Raw genomic sequence first — 20,068 nt, 5'->3', positions numbered from 1 at the left:
AAGCACGTACGAAAGTGATTTAGATTGTTGTTTTAGAAAACAATAAATCGATACAAACGATTTTTACGTGGAAAAATCACAATTGAAACACCTTCAATTATGATAAAAAAAACCATGGGCGAAACGCCACTAATCAATCCACTACCGAAGAAAGAAATATTACAAAGATAACAAACAAATTATCCAAACACTTCCAATTTGTCTTCAAATCTTCTGTATATCTTTCACCACAACCTTCGTCTTGGAATTGATTAGATTGATGTTGAATCCACAACATCTATTATCGAATCAACGACTGCACACAACATCAAACTGCTTTGATTACTCTGTGCTTGAATCTTCAGATTCCACCGAAGAAGAATACTCTCAAAGAAGATCAAACAAACTCCTTGATGTGTGCTTATAAGAACATGAGTTCAAAAAATTCAATCAAACATCAAAGAAAACTAGAAAAATATCCCCAAAAGAAAAACCTAAAACCCTTAAAGAAGATCTAGGAAAAGTAACCCTAGATTTGGAGCAACTTGAGGTTTTTAGAGACTGAGATAGTGAGATCCGCTCGAGCAGAAAAATGGACGCTCGAGCAAGGAATATATATCGCGTGTTCCAAACACCAGGGTTCACGCTCGAGCGGAAGATCCCACACTCGAGCGTAAAAACACAGCACTCAGTATTTTTGCAGACGCGCAAAATACTGTGAGAGTGTAATCTTCGCTCGAGTGACAATTTGCCTACTTGAGCAGGAAGACCAAAAACAGGAAAATTACAACTCAATATAAACCCAAGTTTGTCCATGGAATTTGACAACAAGTAGGGTCCTAACAATATATATATATATATATATATATAGTGGAATCTTCTATTTAACATAAAAAAAGGATTTTTTTTTTTTTTTGTTAATCAGAAATGGCTACAGAAAGTAATGTTACATCGAGAAATACTGCCCCTACACCCGTTGTGTCTACACCGGTTACTTTGATTCCAACAGTTGTTGGACATGGTTATGTTCCGTCAATCATGGGGAAAAACCTGAAAAATTTACTAGTATAGATTTTAAGCATTGGCAATAGAAAATGTTATTTTATCTAACCACCTTAAATTTGGCAAGGTTTTTAAGAGAGGATGCTCAATCTCTTAGTGAGAATGAAAGTGATACACAAGTTGTTGCAGTACTGGATGTATGGAAACATGTAGATTTTTTCTGTAGGAACTATATCCTAAATGGATTGGATAACACATTATGCAATGTGTATAGTCCAATCAAGACTGCAAAAGCATTGTGGGATTCGCTTGATCGCAAATATAAAACAAAAGATGTTGGAACAAAGAAATTTGTTGTCGGTCACTTCCTTGATTTTAAGATGGCGGATTCCAAAACAGTGATCAATCAAGTCCAAAAACCTCAAGCTATCCTGCATGAAATTCATGCAAAAGGAATGTCTCTGAGCGAATCTTTTCAAGTGACAGCTATTATTGAAAAATTACTTCCGACTTGGAGGGATTTTAAAAACTATTTAAAACATAAATGCAAAGAGATATCACAAGAGGATTTGATTGTTCATTTGTGGATTGAAGAGCATAATCGTGGTTCTGAAAAGAAAAATGAACATCGCCTCATGGAATCCAAGGCAAACATTGTGGAATATAAGCCAAAGTTTAACAATAAGAAAAGGAAGCATCCCAGAGAGAACTCTAAGCAAGGTGTTAAAAGTGGAGATAGTCCGAATTTTAATGGCAAAATGGGATATTGTGCCAAGGATTGTCGCAAGAGGACTCAAGGGAACTACAAGAAAAAAACCTGCTCAAGCTAACTTAACTGAAGAAAAGAGTCTTTGTGCAATGGTTTCACACCTGAATGTATCTGGCATTGTGTCTGAAGTCAATTTGGTGGAAAACCCCAAAGCATAGTGGATGGACATAGGCTTTACTCGCCATATTTGTTCCAAGAAAAAGATGTTCTCATCATATCATGTAGCAGAATATGGAGAACAACTTTATATGGGGAATTCTTCGACTTCCAAAGTTGAGGAACGAGGGAACGTGGTGCTAAAGATGACATTAGGCAAAGAACTCACTCTCAAAGATGTGCTGTATGTACCAGATATTCGAAAAAACCTAGTTTCTGGATTTTTGCTGAGCAAGAATGGATTTAAATTTGTAACGCCCTCAATTTAAGACATTAATCATTCATTATCAAGTTTCATGAACATAAGGGAAAGAATACATTTTCATTCATCAGAGTTTTCTTTACAAAAATAATACATGTTATCAACAAAGTAAATGCCCTACGGGCTTACAGCTTTCCAAGTTACCACTTGGTCACAACAAAAGAAGAGTTCTAACTCTTTACATAGAAGCCCTCGGCTTGAATTTACATTTAATCAACAAAACAAAATAACTAAACAAGGAGCCTTCAACTCCTAAACCTCCTAAGCTAAGATCTTGGAGGCGGCATATCACCTGTACCTGAAAAATGATGTCCCAAGTAGGGTGAGCCAAAGCCCAGTAGAGATATGCTAAACAACAAATGAGAATTAACTAAAACATTAGCATTCGATAAATGTTTAACACTTATGAACCATCTTAAACCTTTTCCATAATCAATCAACATTGATACCCACATTTCAATTCACTTCCGGTTATTACTCAAGTCAATTCATTAACATAATTCATTATCATAAAAACAATTCAACATGAGACTGCAACTCATTCATCAATACTTCAATTATAAACATCATTCATATACTTCCATAACTTTGCCATTTTACGGAACTACGTCCGAGGGAACCGGCACCCAAACATAAATAAGGTTTCGAGACTTTCACCCAGGACATTCCGGCCAACTTAATTATCCATAGAGTCCATCCCCTATCTCCTCCCAAACAATGGAGTACATCCCCTATCTCCTCCTAGACGATGATACATATATAATGTATTTAAACATGTTGTCATATATAATGACCAATTCAATCACATATACAATGTTTTCTTCCAACCGTCATATCCATTGACATATTTCAATTGACTAGTTTCAATTTATCTAATCAACATGCAGTTTCTACAACAATCATGACTATCCTCCACCGATAGCCCAAAACAGATATATCTAAATAGATAAATAAATTTCTCAACAGATAATATATCACATTTTCCATAGGTGAGTGTGTAGACGTCCCCGAATGCCCCGGGAGGAACGAGCTCCCGTTCTGTTCATTTGGGGTCACTACAGCTCAAGACTCTCAATTTGTCACGGTTCTTAATCTGAACCAAAGAGTCCAAATCTGGCAAATCGTTTTGAGAAAACAGATTTTGAAAGAAGTGCCAAACATGGACTGCTTTTCTAGATATAGAGTCGCCACCTAAATATTTTATTTTGAGAAATTTAGGAAACCCTGACTCGTTGCCTAAGGCCACGTGTCTGTCATCACCAAAGTTGCCTCGGCTCGGGAACTTGGGTATGATTGGGGAAGGTCACTTCGTGAGCACCCCCGCTCGCCCGATCAAAGATCGGCCTCTACTAACCATGATATCTAGTTTTGAAAACATTGTGTGTTCTTATTCCGGTTATTAGCCTAGATTACTATGTGATGCGCACAGCATACAAGTATAGACTGGATCACCTGAATTGGAACAAAACATTTCATGTTTGTTTGTTTGAAAATGGTTTGATGGTGCTACCCGCAAGTAGGCTAACATGTGGATTTGCCACCCTCAGGTGGGCTTAGAAAACATGATTTTGCCACTATCTAGTGGGCTTAAAACAAACATTTGATGAATTGTCCCAATCCAACTAACCCAACCTTCACCCACAGGCGTTCAGGCAGTTATATCACATAAGCAATTAGCCTCATGGTAAGCATGCTATTCATGTCACTCACGCGCATGCAAGGATGCTAAAGCATAAAACTTACCAAGTACTCTAAGCCAAAACAAAAGCTAATTAGAAATCCATGTATGATCCTAATTATACAGAAATACTTAATGCAACACATGCAAAAATGCAACTATAGCAGGCTCGGCTATTCTAAACATGGCATATGAAATGCTACAACTAACATGTATTCAATTTGGAATTGAAAGTACAATGCAGTTAGTATGATGCGCCGAGCCCGGTGCATGCGAAACAGATGAATGATGCAAACATGCTGTCATACTGTATGCTAATTGAAACATGTCCTAATCTAACCATCATAAGCGGGTAAATAAAAGGGAGAAAGACGTGGGGTTGGAAGACATACATCACACTCATGCACACTTATTACAATATTGCCCTCGCGCAGAGGGTCCGAATAAATATACAGTCTCGAATAAAAGAATAGTACAATCCAAATAAATATTACAGTCCAAATATGTACAAATTCCTAATTAATTAACAAATTAACTAAGAAAATAAATAAACTGGCATGCAAGCCAGGGACTACCTTGATTCCATTCTGGATGATGAATGATGCATGCCCGGGTTGCCTTTGCGCGGAAATCCATGACGATGCCCCAATTAGCCTCTGTTTGCACCTATTCTTGAAATGCATGCCAAGCCTCGGAAGACCGCTGATTCTTGATTTGCTGCAACAGAGAGCAGGAAAGGGGCATAGCAATGTATTTTCACAAATATATGCATGCCTCGATCCTCGTGCCACCAATCACGCATCTCGATGCATGATGGCCGAGGAGTCGAATTGCACAATTTAATATGAAATGAATGCACATGAAAACACAACAAGACCTAACTCCATCATGGATGATCCGGAGTGTCAGTGACTAGGGAATTGAGACACGTTCCGTCACTCGGAGTACGAAATGCACCTTGTTTCCCGTGCCCGGGCTAACTCCTATCCCGAACACGATGCAATATGAATGATATGCATGAGGTGCAACTAAGATACAATCCTAACATACAGAATGTTATGGAATGGCATACACGCTGCACGAGGTAATATACAACCGAGCATACACAATGCTATGGATGAAATGGCACACGCAATGCAATAATGGGCTTACACCAACATGAGAGAGCCTCAGCCACACTCACATAGGAGGCCATCAGATGAAAACAAGACGACTCGAAATGCATGCACGCGTGCACGCAAACCGAGGACCGACCCTCAGGCACCAAAATGCCACTCTAATGAGACATGGCAAAGACATGGAATATGATATGCAAACATGCGAAAATCAGTAGCAAAATGAGGGGCAAAACAACCCCGAAATAAGGCGAAATGACACCCGATGCATGGAATTTCTCCCGAAATGCAAGACTAGGTACATGAAATGGCTTACAGCTATACAAAGCATGCATAATTAGTACATGGAATGAAAATACAGAAATAAGGCAGCCCCAAAATAAGCGTTTTTACAGTTCAAATCATGGCCAAATAGGGAACACAAGTGAGGCTAGATTAACATACAAAAATGGGGCCAAGAGAGGGGTAATGAAGCAAGTGGTAGATGAAAAGCCCAAACAGAAAAAGACTCTTCTACAATACTGAAGAGGAACCAAAAATATGACTACTTACAGTTTATGGAAACCTCCAAAACAATATACAAGTATGCTCGAAATGCCATGCAAGGTAGGGCCCAAAAGAGGTCAAAACACAAAGTATACAAAACATTCATCAAAAAGCCAAATACCCTTAATGAAACATGACAAGGGGGTCAAAATATGGCCACTTTCAGTTCGGACCAAGGTCCAAAAACAGAAGAAAAATAGGCTAAAAAAACATGCAAAAATGGGGACCAAAGAGGGGTATAATGACAAGTGGCACATGGAGGTCCCAAACAGTGATGATCCCTTCTTCAATGTTGAAGAAGGGCTCAAAATAAACCTATCTAAAGTTTACATCATCCTCCAAAACAGATCACACATAGGCCAAAAATACTATGCAAGATTATGGCATACAAAGGGGTAATGAAGCAAGTGCAAGATGGGGGTCCCAAATAGGGTAAGACCCTTAATGAAACAGAAAAATGAGCTCAAAAAAATGATATTTTCAGTTATGGTCGGAGCTCAAAACAGCAAGAAAAATAGCTAGAAAAATGTTGCAAAATTAAGCTCAAAAAGAGGGAATTGACATTTACCCTTGAAGACCAACCCTTGGTTGCTTCTTGGCTTGAGAAATGATGCCTCCTAGCTGCTGGAAAGCTCCCCAAGCTGCTGGAAATGGAGTAGTGGTGGTGATGCTAGGTAGTGATGAAGGAATGGTGCAAGGAACTTGGATGCATGAGCTTGAAAGAGAGAGATGGAGGGAGATGTGTATACAAGGCTTAAGGCAATTTTTTTCCAACCCTCAAGACAGAGCTGGAGGCTCTGTTATGTAGACAAAAATGGGGGGGAAATGGAGGGAAAAAGTGGGGGGAAAATGGATCAAGTTTTCCCCCCAAAAGTTGTCCCCCGGATATAGGTTTTTTGGGGGGAAAACAGATATACAGCTGGAACATACACATTGCAAGGATCATGGCCGGCCAACTTTCAGAGCTGCAGGTGGCCGGCCGGCCACCCCCCATGGCAGGCCGGCCAAGGGTCAAAATGGTCAAAAAGATTTTCTGGCCGGCCACCACAAATTGGTGTCCTCCCAGGTGCCCTCAACACAACCCTGTGGTTCAAAATTGTCAACTGTAAAACAGGAGAGAGAATAGGCCATTTTTAAGAAGGGTTCAAAAGGGTCAGGTGGAATTACTGGCCGGCCACCAACTTTTGGTGTCCTCCCATGTGTGTACAACACAAATATGGGGGTTAGGATTGAAGAAAGTGACCCTAGGGTGGTCAACATTGGCTTGGAAGTGAGAAAAAAGGGCGTCGGAGGGCGCTGGAGGAATATAACTGGTTGCTGAAACAATTTCTGGCCTCCCACCCTTCTACGGCCTTCCTGGTGATGAAACAGAGGTACCTGCCAAAAAAGAAGGAAAACCGATGCAAAACGAATGTTCGGGGGCCAGAACGCGCAGTTTGGGGCCCCGAAAACCGCCTGTTAAGCACCAAAAGTGGCATTCGACCACGAAGTGGGTCTCTCAGACCTCAGTGTCCCTCAAAAGGGAGTAAATAAGATGCATGCCAAAAACCGGAGCAATCGGAGGTAGTTAGGCAGTCCCGAACCGAGCCACACTGCCTAACGGCTCTGAAAAATCGGGAACCGGGCTCCGAAATGGGCAAAATGGCCTACAGCCACAAAATGTAGCCCACGGCCACTGAGGGATGGTCTACGGGACCTCTCCCTTCCCTCAGGAAAAGAAACAGAGAAAACCGAGTCTAGTTCGCAAACCGAGGCAAGGCACAGTAGAGGGTTCGGAAATCCAGAGGCAGGGCTCACAGCCGCGACTCTGAGAGTTCTGAACGAGCACAAAACGCAACATCACCGAGCACTCAATCGGTGACGTCTGAGTCTTAAGGTCGGTCAAAAATGGGGTGTCTACAGTTGCCCCTCTTTGACAGAACTCGGAAGTCACAAGTGACGGGAGTGAATGTCAAAGCCTAGAGACAACCCATTTTTGACAAGGCCGAAGACTTAGACAAACATACAAGATAAACAGAGATGTGCCCGCAGGCAAGGGGGCAAAATGCAAAGTGATATGCACAGAGCCGGAGGTAACTCAATGATCATGCAAATGCAGCAAGCTGTAATGAAGCAAGTATTCGCAAATAGATGCAACAGTTTTAAGCAAGAATGCAAAGCAACAACTACATTTCATGCAGTTAAGAATGCAGAGAATTTATTCAATTCTCGTCGCGTCTCACACGGAGAAGATACGATACCTGCGCGATTTGTCTAGTCGCACCAGTCTCAAATGAACCGTACATACAATATCGTGCTTGCAAAAGAGAGAAATTCAACAAGCATAATATGCTACCAACATATATTCAATGTGATTCCGAAAGTTTGACACACGCAGTGCCAGCGAGTGAATGCATCGCGATGCGAGAAAGGAACGTACGTGACAACGCGTGCTCAAGCACAGAGGTATGGCAATATCAAGAAATGTGCATAATAATGCAAGTATGCTCATGAGAATGCAAGTTATGTGCATGATAGTGCAAAACGAGCATAAATCAAGGTGTCCGTTTGTTACGAACTAACGAGCAAGGAAACGTGTGTTTCGGCGAAGGCGACTCGATCACGGCCTCCGATTCACTTCCTGGAAAGGCTACAACACATTGAAAAAGGATACATTTTGATTTCGATGAATAATGATGAGACACATGTCAGAACTTGAAGCTGAACTTCCGGCGGAGCAATTTCGCGACAGAAAGTGCACTTTCCTTGAACTTTTTCAGGTCCCGGGAACTCCGATCTTCCTCAAAATTTGCAGAGAGCTAGGTGAGCATGTGGGGGATACCACCGGCCAGTTATTTTCCCAAGGGGAGGCCACCGGCCACTTTTCAAAAAGAGAATGGCCGGCCAGCCAGAAAAGGTGGCCGGCCGGCCACCTGCCCAAATCCGCAGGCAAATTGGTCTTTTCACCTTCTTTTCTTTATATTCTCTCACCCAAACACTTTGAGCTCATAACCTCTGCCATGAAATCTTCTCCTCTTGCTTCCCAAACCATTTTCTCCCTCAGATCTGAGCTCTATATGCGTTTTCCAACGCCCCACGCAAGTTGTTTTCGCGAAAACATTCAGTCTCAAGCACTTTGAACCGATTAAATTTTGGTTTCGGGGCTTCTTTTCTCATTTTCGCCACTTGTGGTGAGTTTGTCTCAATATTTGGAAGATTTTCTCGGGAGTTGACTTTTGTTGACTTTTTCATTTCCCGAGAGTTGACTTTTGTTGACTTTTTCTAATTTTGGCTCATTTTTGCTCATTTTTGCTCCTTTTGTAGGTTTTCCGAAATGGCGGGTAATTTTCCTCATGGTGGAGGCTCTCCGGGTGCCGGGGATGATTTTGATGTCATGACTTTGCCTCCGAGGGTCCGACCCTTTATTCCCGAGAGGTATGCCCCGCCGGCACATGTTCTTCCCCGGGCCATTTTTCGTCACTTTACTAATTTTAATGATCGAGTACCTGGAGATCTACTTCTGCGAGAGCCAGAGCATCACCTCTCCTATGAGGCACGAGAGGTATTTACTTCATTTTCTGCATTTTTCGTGCATTCCGTGCCTTTGCCATGCTTAAACACACAATTTAGCCTATGACATAGTACTTTGTTTGCATCCTGAACATGTGGCTTAAACACTTGAATTTCTGAACACTCGGCTCATTAATTGATTGCGAACGCACGGCACACATTAGTTAAGAAGTTGACACACGGCTCAAACACTGATTTGTCGAACACACAACCCGAATTTGAAGGTGAACACACAGCACACACTAACTAAGAGTAGAACACGCAGCCCAAACTCTGATTTTCTGAACACGCAGCTCGAATTGATGGTGAAGACACGGCACACACTGATTGGGATTTGAACACACAGCCCAAACATTAATTCTCTGAACACACAGCCCAAATTGATGGTGAACACACAGCCCACACTGATTGAGAGTAGAACACGCAGCCCAAACTCTGATTTTCTGAGCACACAGCCCGAATTGATGGTGAACACACAGCCCACACTGATTGAGAGTAGAACACTCAGCCCAAACTCTGATTTTCTGAACACGCAGCCCAAGTTGAAGGTGAACACACAACCCACACTGATTGAGAGTAGAACACACAGCCCAAACTCTAATTTTCTGAACACACAACCCAAATTGAAGGTGAACACGCAGCATACACTGACTAAGAGTAGAACACGCAGCCCAAACTCTGATTTTCTGAACACGCAGCCCAAGTTGAAGGTGAACACACGGCCCACACTGATTGAGAGTAGAACACACAGCCCAAACTCTGATTTTCTGAACACACAGCCCAAATTGAAGGTGAACACACAGCCCACACTGATTGAGAGTAGAACACACAGCCCAAACTCTGATTTTCTGAACACGCAGCCCAAGTTGAAGGTGAACACACAGCCCACACTGATTGAGAGTAGAACACGCAGCCCAAACTCTGATTTTCTGAACACACAGCCCGAATTGATGGTGAACACACAGCCCACACTGATTGAGAGTAGAACACACAGCCCAAACTCTGATTTTCTGAACACACAGCCCAAATTGAAGGTGAACACACAGCCCACACTGATTGAGAGTAGAACACACAGCCCAAACTCTGATTTTCTGAACACGCAGCCCAAGTTGAAGGTGAACACACAGCCCACACTGATTGAGAGTAGAACACGCAGTTCGCTTACTCTGATTTTCTGAACACGCAGCCCAAGTTGAAGGTGAACACACAGCCCGCACTGATTGAGAGTAGAACACGCAGCCCAAACTCTGATTTTCTGAACACGCAGCCCAAGTTGAAGGTGAACACACAGCCCACACTGATTGAGAGTAGAACACGCAGTTCACTTACTTTTCTTCGCACGCAGCCTATTTACTTGCACACAGCTTATTCATTTCATTGGCACACAGCTCATTCATTTTTATACTGACACATGTATTCATTCTGAATACAGGTTGGTTCTTGCACTGTGCGGGGATATGGCTCCACCGCTGCGAGAGATTGGTATGTTGAGCTCCCGGAGGCTGTCCGGGATTTAGTAGATCTGGCGGGGTTCGGGGCCTTCTGCGTTGGGTTATCGCGTTGTCCTGCCAGGAGGACACTGATGGCAGCTTTGGTGGAGAGATGGTGGGACACCACCAACTTCTTTCATTTTTCCGCCACTGGGGATTTGACTATGACCCCGCTGGATTTTGCTGTATTGACTGGCCTGGACATAGGAGGTTGGCCCATTCCTTATGACGAGGACATGGGCGAATGGGAGGCCGCTTGGATACATTTGTTGGGGGCCCGCCCGCCTGTTGACAGAGCTTCCGGGAGAGCCCGATACACCTGGTTCTCTTCCCATTTTCGGAGGGCGGAGATGGAGCCCGGGACTCCTGAGGAGGCAGAGTAGTATGCCCGTGGTTTTCTTATGTTCCTCTTCGGGACTACTCTATTTGCCGATAGAGGGAACACGGTTGGGCTATATCTGTTGAGCGCTCTGGTTGACCTATCACAGGTCGGTCGGTACGACTGGGGTGGCGCCGGCCTGGCTACCCTTTACTATTACATGAGCGCGACCTCCCGCGGGCAGGGAGACTTACTTGGCGGTTATTGGAGAGCCTGGGAGGTACTTTCTGTCTTCTTGATTTACATTTCTGCTCCTCATTACCTGTACATTGCACACACAACGCACTTTACTGTCTGTATTTTGCCCTCAGCACTTTGTACTTACATTCTGCTCTGCTTTTCTCAGTTATGGGTCTACGTATATTTCCCGACGTTAGCCCCAGAGTTGGAGGTGGCAGGGCCCCTCATGACCCCGTACTCACTGGTGTTCGAGGGCCAGCACCGGCCGAGACCCCGAGAGACTCTCTTTTATCTACGGCAGTATTTTGACTCTGTACGAACGACGGAGGTATTTCAAAACTCTCGGTCCCTTCCATTTTCATCTTTGATTTGCCCCGCATATTCCCAATTTCTGATTGGTTTATGCACTTGTTATCCGCAGATTACATGGCAGCCCTGGGCACCCTTGGGTGATGGTCTCCGATTTCAGTATGCCGGAGGATCGGGCACCTCCCAATACAGGATCCTGCTCGAAGGACCGGTTGGTAGAGCATGGTTTCTGGGGGAACGCTTTTTGCGTCAAGTATGGGGGTACACTTCTCAGGACCCTCCCGCAGCACCCCCAGTCAGTATGCGGACTGCTGATAAGCTCTCTTCCCAGGATGTAGTCAGTGCTATGCTGGGTACTGATGCTTTGCTACATCTCGAGGAGGGGGATTATGCCACTTACCGTCATACATACCTGATGCCTCCATTGACGGGAGTTCGCACCCCGATGATGAGGTCTGCTGGTATGCCATCCTCGAGCCAGGCCCGAGCTCGGGCTGCAGAAGCCCCTTCCACCAGCAGGGCTGGTACATTTAGAGGTGGGGGTAGATTGGTTCCCCCGATTCCTCCGACTCTTCCTCATCCTGGGTGGCCGGATATGCCGACTGAGCTGATGGGGTGCCAGTATGGGACCACCTCTCCGATTCTAATCTCGATATAGCCTCCGATGCCCGGTCATCGATACGTCATTGATCCCGACTCACCACTGGTATGCCCCACTGTTTTTCATCTATCATTCAAACATTTAGACATTCCTTTATTCACTGATGATTATGAGCTCGTATTTGCAGCCACCCAGACAGTACATGGAGGAGGTGATCGGATTGGTGGCCTCACTTGAGGGGATGGTCCTGCGGAGGGAGGCACAGTTGTCTATCATGGGCATCCAGGTACCCTTTAGTTTTCTGGCATTTATCATACTTCTGATGACATGCTGATTTCTACTGCATTGATAGGCTACTTGTGTAGAGCACATCTGACACACACCCCACTTGTACACTGTGTTTACATGCACTCATTTCATGTAGTTTTTGCTTATATCTGCGTCTGATGTACATATTTGGACTGATGTATTTGAATTGAACTCTTTATTTTCAGATGCCCCCGGTATACGCTCAGCCGCAGGCCAAGCCACCTGGGCCTTCTTGGGGAGCTAGGCCATCTGGGCCCTTTCACAGAGCTGGGCCATCCAGGCCTTTTCAGGGAGCTGGGCCATCCAGGCCTTTCTGAGGAGCTGGACCATCCAAGCCTTTCCGAGGAGAGGGGTCGTCTCGCAGACGCAGAGCACATATTGTGGAGGAGGAGCCTGGTAAGGATGAGGAGGAGGAGGCTGAGGATCGTCAGTCAGAGACATCTGCTGATGGAGAGGACGGCTCTGATTCAGATGATGACGATGGTGATGGTGGCAAAGAGTCTATTCCGCAGAAGAGGACGAGGAGGGCCTCTTATTCCCGCTCCTGAGAGCACAGACGCAGTTGTTTCCTGTTTTATTTATCTTTTTGCTAGTAGTTGTAGCACATTTGTACATTATCAGGCAGTTTATTTTCTATAAAACTTGTGCCTTAGTCTGTAAAATGTTGTAACAAGCGAGGCATGATGGGATGAAATAGCTTTTGAAAAAAGTATTGTATTTTAAACACTTAGCATCATATCGCATTGTTCTGCATCATAATGAGATTGAATGGAAGCATGTATTGCGCATTTTGCCCAGTCAGGTAGTGAACCGACGCAACAACCTAATTTTCTAAGATATAACAAAATCTTAGCAAGTGTACAACTCAATAAGCAAAATACAATAGCATTGACAACTCAAGACTCAAACAAAATCGCTTAAACAGAGAGTATCGACTCAAAAACATGAAACACGACAGCTCGACAAACAACTCGATAAGCAAAATGACAACTCGATAATCAAAACAACAACTTGATAAACAAAACAACAACTCGATAAACAAAACTCAACAACACAAAGTGTACTCCGGACGATCTGGGCGACGGAACGCATCCAAAACAGAGGGAAATGAAGGCCTTTGACTCTCCCGTTGCATGGAAATGCTTGTAACCTTCTCTCAGAGGGTAAAACAGGGCCAAAGATGCACATTGGAGCATGGCCGGCTACTTTTTGGGGCCGGCCGGCCATGTTTATTTCAAGGGGGGGCCACCGGCCAGTTTTTGAAAAAGGAAATGGCCGGCCTGCCACTTAGTCCAGCAACCGTCAAATTTTTGACACTTGTCCCCTGAATAGTGTCTTTTCTTCTTTAAAAGCCCTAGCTCCATGGTTCATTCAATTCACCTCAGTTTTGCATCAGAAATGGAGGCATTTCTTGTTGAAAACCTCACAGCTTGGATTGCTTCTCTAGATGGTTCGGAAAAGCTGAACTTCCGGGGTTTCGGCTTAAATGCACTATTCACACTGAGTCGCACTCCGCTGCACCTTCCTTTCCTCCATGCCGCGGTGAGGTTTTGGAACCCGGTGACGCATGTCTTTAGCTTCGGCGGGCAAGAGGTATGTCCGACTTTTGAAGATTTTCAAGTTTTGATGGAATCTGAAGGTCTTGAAGAGATCTTGCCCCAGTTCCGCTTCGGCCATGCCTAGGCTTTGGGGCGGATGTGTGGACTGACCGCGCATGATGCTCGATCTCTGATCTGTAATGGGGAACTGGATATCCTCGGTTTGATTCATCACTTTTCTGACGCCGGTAACCGCAGCAACCATTATTGGCAAGGTTTCCGGCAACACGCCCTCTGCTTGTGCCTGCTGTCTCACTTTCTGCTTTCCCCGGGCTTTGGTGGATCCAGCATCCGTGTGATTGAAGTTGCTCAAGGTTTGAAAGAAGGAAAGAGTTGCATCGCCATGACCTTGGCCAAGACGCTGATGGGCTTGGATGCTTTCCATCGCCGGGAGACGACTAGATTTCCTGGGAGTCCACTACTGCTGCAGGTAATGTTTCCCACCCAATCTTACATATGTATTTGCTCACATCACTCGGCCCTCAGGCTCGATTTTTCTCACAAAACCCTTGTCTTACTTTTCTCTCATCGTACCTCTCTCTATTCTTTATTCTCTCATTTTTCATCCATCCCCAGGTATGGTTGATGGACAAATTGCAGGTTATGGATTCTTGCCCAGCCTACTCGGCTCGAGGCTATTTCTTTCGACAACGTCTAGTTGACGCCCTTGATGAAAGGTGGTGGTTTGACTGGATGTGCAACTTGTCTGCAGATCGCATTGCTTGGCATTGTCCTTGGCTCAATCTCCTGGCAATGAGCTATAGCATGTCCCGGCTGATCGGGATCCAGTTGATTGGTCTGACCCATTGTGTGTTCTACTTTCCGTTCCGGTTCCTGCGCCAGTTCGGTCATGATCAGATTTGGCCGCCAGAGGGGATTGAGTACCCGGCTGCTTTCCCGGTTCGAGGTACACAGCTTGCCCGATATGCCACAGCATGGAGGACTAGAGAGCTCCTGGCCCCTGCTCCCACTTTCAGTTGCACCTTGTCTGACGAGTGCTTGGATTGGCTCAATGAGGAGGCACAGGTTGGGCCTAGCTTGGCGTCAGAGGCTTCGACCATCTCTGGGAGGGGGCGCAGGGATACTTGACTTGACTATGCCCCGGATTTATTGCTTTATTAGTACTTCCAAGTTTTCTTTATGAATGTAATAAAAAGCAACTTCGATTGTATGCAAGAGTAGGAGAACTCTGTTTTGAAATCAATGAAATTGAAGGTTGTGGTACTGAAAATTTTTCGCTTTGGTCCAAAAATGGTCTTAGTTGTAAAGAGATTAATTTGAACAAAGTCAACTTTTATTAAAACTTTTCAAAAGCATTTTCGATATGGATCAGAACTGGACACGCCTAAGATATGTCACTGAGATGTACAACCCCAGATCCTTGCAACTGGAAAATTGCCCCTAGTTTGAAGAGTACCGCGGCACTGCATGGCAACGGAAAGTTGCCCCTAGTCTGAATAGCACTGCACTGGAGATTACGATAAATGCTGATGGATAAAGATGACTGAGATGGTCAAAATGGACAAAGTTGATCGGGGAAAAGTTTATGGCTGAACTTCAGGGTGAAGCTGCCTACGTATCCCAAAGATGGGAATCAAGCCTTACGTAGTTCAGGCTTAGGTTCACTCGGGTATTTTCACTCTCCTTTTACGCTCTAACTTTTGCCAAGGCCGCCCTTTGCGGGTTTTCAACCTTGCGAGCTCAGTTTTTATATTTTCCAATTTTTGTGCTCTAACTTTTGCCTAGGTCGCCCTTTCGGGTTTTCGGCCTAGCGAGCCTCTCAGGGGTAATATTTCTTCAACTTGTCCATGTTGATCGGTTGTGAAAACTCTAGGCCATCTAGATCCATCAGAACCACAGCTCCACCTGACCAGATAGCTTTGATGATGTAGGGACCAGTCCAATTGGGTTTGAACTTGCCCCTTGGATCGTGGATGGGAGCTTGGTTGTCCTTGAGCACCAGATCTCCTTCCTTTAGATTCCTGGACTTAACTTTCTTGTTGAAAGCCCGGGCAATTCTGCGCTGATAGCCTTGAACATGGTACAGTGCTTTCAGTCTTCTTTCATCAAAAAGTATGAGTTCCTCAAATCTGCTCTGCTGCCAATTTGCTTCGGCTATTTGACACTCAGCCAATACTCGTAACGACGGAACCTCAATCTCAATAGGTAGAACGGCCTCCATCCCATAAACCAATGAATACGGAGTCGCTCCGGTAGAAGTTTTGATTGAAGTCCTGTAGCCCCACAGAGCAAATGGCAGCTTATCTGGCCAATCCCAGTAGGTTTCCACCATCTTCTGCAGTATGTGTTTGATATTCTTGTTGGCGGCCTCGACCGCTCCGTTGGTTTGCGGCCGGTATGTAGATGACTTATGAAAAGCCACGTTGTATTTCTCCAACAAGTCTATCACTTCCTTTTTGAAGTGGGAACCATTATCTGAAATTATCTCATTTGGGACCCCATAGCGACAAATGATGTTGTTTCTGATAAACTTTGCAACGTGTGACGCCTTCAACACCGCATATGATTGGGCCTCGACCCACTTCGTGAAATAATCTATCGCAACCAGGATAAACTCATGCCCATTTGACCCCTTCGGGGTGACAGCCCCGATCACATCGATTCCCCAAACTGAAAATGGCCATGGCGAAGTCATGTTATACAGCTTCGACGGCGGGATGTTCATGCGGTTTGCATGAATCTGACACTTGTGGCATCGCCGAACAAAACTAATACAATCCTCCTCCATGGTGGACCAGTATTAACCCTGTCTGAGGATCTCCCGTGCTAGCATTACTCCGTTCATATGCGCACCGTATTCTCCTCCATGGATGGCCTCCATCAGGCGCTTCGATTCCTCGGCTTCAACACACAGCTTGTGCATTCCCAGATGACCTCTCTTATACAGCTTACCCCCACAGATGATGAATTGAACAGCCATTCTTCTGATTGCCCTTTTATCCTTGGCATTTACCCCTGGCGGGTATACTTCCTTTTCCAAGAAATTCCAAATGTCATAATACCAGGGGTTTTCGTCCTGAACCTCATCTATAGCGGCGATCGACTCATAGGCTGGCGCAAATTTCTGGTCAATGACGACTGGACGCATCCGGATTCCAAACGGGATGTCTATCATGGAAGATAGAGTTGCTAAAGAATCTGCGAACCTGTTGTTCTCTCTTGGAAGATGAGCAAAGTTTATCTTTTCGAACCGAGGGATTAACAAGTCCAAGGTCTGGTGGTACATCATTATCTTTTCTTCCTTGACTTTCCAGTCTCCGTTTGCTTGAGATACAACAAAGTTCGAATCCCCGATGACGTCCAAACGTCTTGCCCCTAGTTCCAGGGCCGCTTCTAGGCCGGCAATGCACACCTCATACTCTGCTTCGTTGTTTGAGACTTTGAACCGGAGTTTGAAGGCTAGAGGGATACGGGAATTGCCGGGTGCTATCAGCAACACTCCTATCCCATACCTGTACTGATTTGACGCTCCGTCAAAGTACATCGTCCAATACTCGTCGTCGATGTGCAAAATGGCTTCATCTGGGAATAAGTACTCAACTGCTTCACCTCCTTCCACTGGATGGTCGACTAAGAACTCTGTCACTACTCTTCCCTTGACTGACTTGCGTGTTACATATTTCAGATCAAATTCGGAGAGCAATAGCAGCCAACGGGCTAGCCTACCCGTAAGTGCCGGTTTCTCGAAAAGGTATTTGATGGGATCCAGTCGTGAAACCAACATTACGGAGTGAGCTAACAGGTAGTGCCGCAACTTCCTGGTAGCCCATACCAAAGCTAAGCAAGCCTTCTCTAATGGTGTGTAGCGAGTCTCATACTCTAGCATCTTCTTGCTTAGATAGTAGATGGCCCTCTCCACCTTATCCTTTGATTCCTGTGCGAGCATGCAGCCCATTGTGGTCTCAGTCACTGAGAGGTACAATATCAACGGTTTCCCCGGCTCTAGCGGCGACAACACGGGTGGGTTCTGCAAGTATTCTTTGATCTGTTCAAAAGCAGTTTGGCATCGGCCGTCCCATTGGAATTTCTTGCCTTTCTTCAGGAGACCAAAAAGTGGTTCACAAGTCAAGGTTAATTTTGAGATAAACCGTCTTATGAATTGCACTTTACCCAGAAAGCCTTGCACCTCCTTTGCAGTCCTTGGTGGTGACATTTCTAAGATGGCCTTAATCTTTGAAGGGTCGACCTCGATGCCCCTTTGTGTAATCAGAAACCCCAGCATTTTCCCTGCTGTGACACTGAAAGTACATTTCTGAGGATTTAGCCGCAACTGAAATTCTCTGATCCTTTGAAAAAACTTTTGCAAGGCGGTGTAATGGCCCTCTCTTTCTTTGGACTTGACAATCATGTCGTTCACGTACACCTCAACCTGTTTGTGGATCATGTCGTGCAATATTGTGGTCGCGGCCCGTTGATAAGTAGCTCCGGCATTCTTCAACCCAAACGGCATTACTCTGTAGCAGTATGTTTCCCACGGGGTGGTGAAGGCAGTCTTTTCTCTGTCTTCTGGTGCCATCACTATCTGATTATACCCTGAGAAGCCATCCATGAACGAAAGTAAAGCATGCCCTACCGTAAAATCCACCAACTCATCAGTATGCGGTAAGGGAAAGTCGTCCTTTGGACTAGCTCTGTTCAAATCCCTGAAATCCACGCATACCCGGATCCTGCCATCCTTTTTCGGCACTGGAACGATGTTGGCCAACCAAGTCGGGTATTCGGATGCCAGCAGGAAGCCTGCATCGATCTGCTTGGTGACCTCTTCCTTAATCTTGAGAGCCCAGTCGGGGCGGATCCTTCTGAGTTTTTGCTTAACAGGTCGGGCTTTGGGGTCAAGGGGGATCCAGTGCTGTACAATCTCAGGATCGATCCCAGGCATGTCTTCGTAGGACCACGCGAAAACATCTTTAAAATCTTTTAATAAAGCGACTAAGCGCTCGCGTTCCTCCGAAGACAACGTGGACCCGATCTGGACCAGCCGCGGGTCCTCCTCAGTACCAATGTTCACGGTAATGATTTCATCAGTTAAGGGTTTGACAAATCTCTCCTGCTCCTGCTCAATCAAACGTTGTAAAACCGGAGGAATTTCTTCCTCGTCGTTTTCATCAAAATTTTGAAAGTCTGAGTTTATGCAATAAATTAAGGGCACAAAGAAGTACTCAGAAACCACAGTCACTTGATTCTCATTAAGCATTTCCAAATCGTCCGAATTCTCGGTTACAACAGACTCAAATGAGAAAGAAAAAGACGACCTGGACATAACTGTGGCATCCGGGTTATCATCCCCAGGATTACCAGACTCAGACTCAGTCGAGCTGGAACCTGATTCCGACTTACAGGACTCGGTGGAATCAGATTCTGGCTCACTACCTGACCCGGTGCTGCTGGACAAGAATCCCTCTTCGTACTGCCAAGTGAGAGAGGGTGCGATAGATGCATCCAAAATAGCCGCTGGAAGGTCTGCAACCGTTTCATCCCCAATCATGGAAACCGAGGAGTTATCCCCCAAGCACTTATGGTCGATCGGAGGATCTAAGAGTAGACTTGCCAGCGCTACCCCCATTTCAAGTTCGGTGTCCTCAGACTGCACTTTCTTGCTCTGCTCAACCTCAGCTGATGGGTCTGTCTGCTCTTCGGAAATGTCATCCCCGGGTAGTTGCAAGTCGAAGAAGATCTCGAAACCAGGCACGCGCTTCTTCTCCGCGTTTAGCCACGGCTCTGGGAAGCCGCAAAATGGAAAGTCTTCCCCCTCCCGGACGAAGCGTCCGTTCAGGGTACCCCAAATGGGCCTATGCATCAATTCGAAAGGCTTCCCAGCCTGCTTAGCTCTTGCTCTTCCGGCCATTTCCTTTCCCTTCCTTACCCAGTCCTCTTTGGTGGGCAGATAACCCAAGCCAAAGATATGAGGGTTGTGTGGCACTTCGGCCAACGCTGAGACGCCCTTCCGGCCGCTCCTTCCCAATCCCATTCCGGGGATATGTTGTGACTTGTTCATGAGGTAGACGGATTGAGCACTGACGTACACCCCCTCATTCACAGCCATAATATTTTGCACCACTCGAGCCTCAGCCAAAGTGAACCCTGATAAGAACACATCCTCAGTGCCATGCTCGATTTCCAAGACT

The 20,068-nt window shown here is 45.2% G+C and overlaps 1 protein-coding gene and 1 long non-coding RNA gene across 2 annotated transcripts; both read left to right on the top strand.

Annotated features, from left to right (window-relative positions):
- The first annotated feature begins 1,073 nt into the window (after positions 1-1,073).
- LOC114258003 (uncharacterized) lies at positions 1,074-1,811 on the top strand. Its single transcript, XM_028197833.2, has one exon. The coding sequence runs from the start codon at positions 1,074-1,076 to the stop codon at positions 1,809-1,811; it is 738 nt and encodes a 245-aa protein (XP_028053634.2).
- Positions 1,812-10,912: 9,101 nt separating this feature from the next.
- LOC145790260 (uncharacterized) lies at positions 10,913-11,666 on the top strand. Its single transcript, XR_014328947.1, has 3 exons — positions 10,913-11,145; positions 11,272-11,433; positions 11,527-11,666. It is a non-coding gene; the product is annotated as an uncharacterized LOC145790260 (long non-coding RNA).
- The last annotated feature ends 8,402 nt before the right edge of the window (positions 11,667-20,068 follow it).

Source organism: Camellia sinensis, chromosome 5 (genome assembly GCF_055761805.1).
Source record: "Camellia sinensis isolate YWXY chromosome 5, ASM5576180v1, whole genome shotgun sequence".
NCBI lineage: Eukaryota > Viridiplantae > Streptophyta > Magnoliopsida > Ericales > Theaceae > Camellia > Camellia sinensis.
This window is presented reverse-complemented; position numbering and strand designations above follow the sequence as displayed.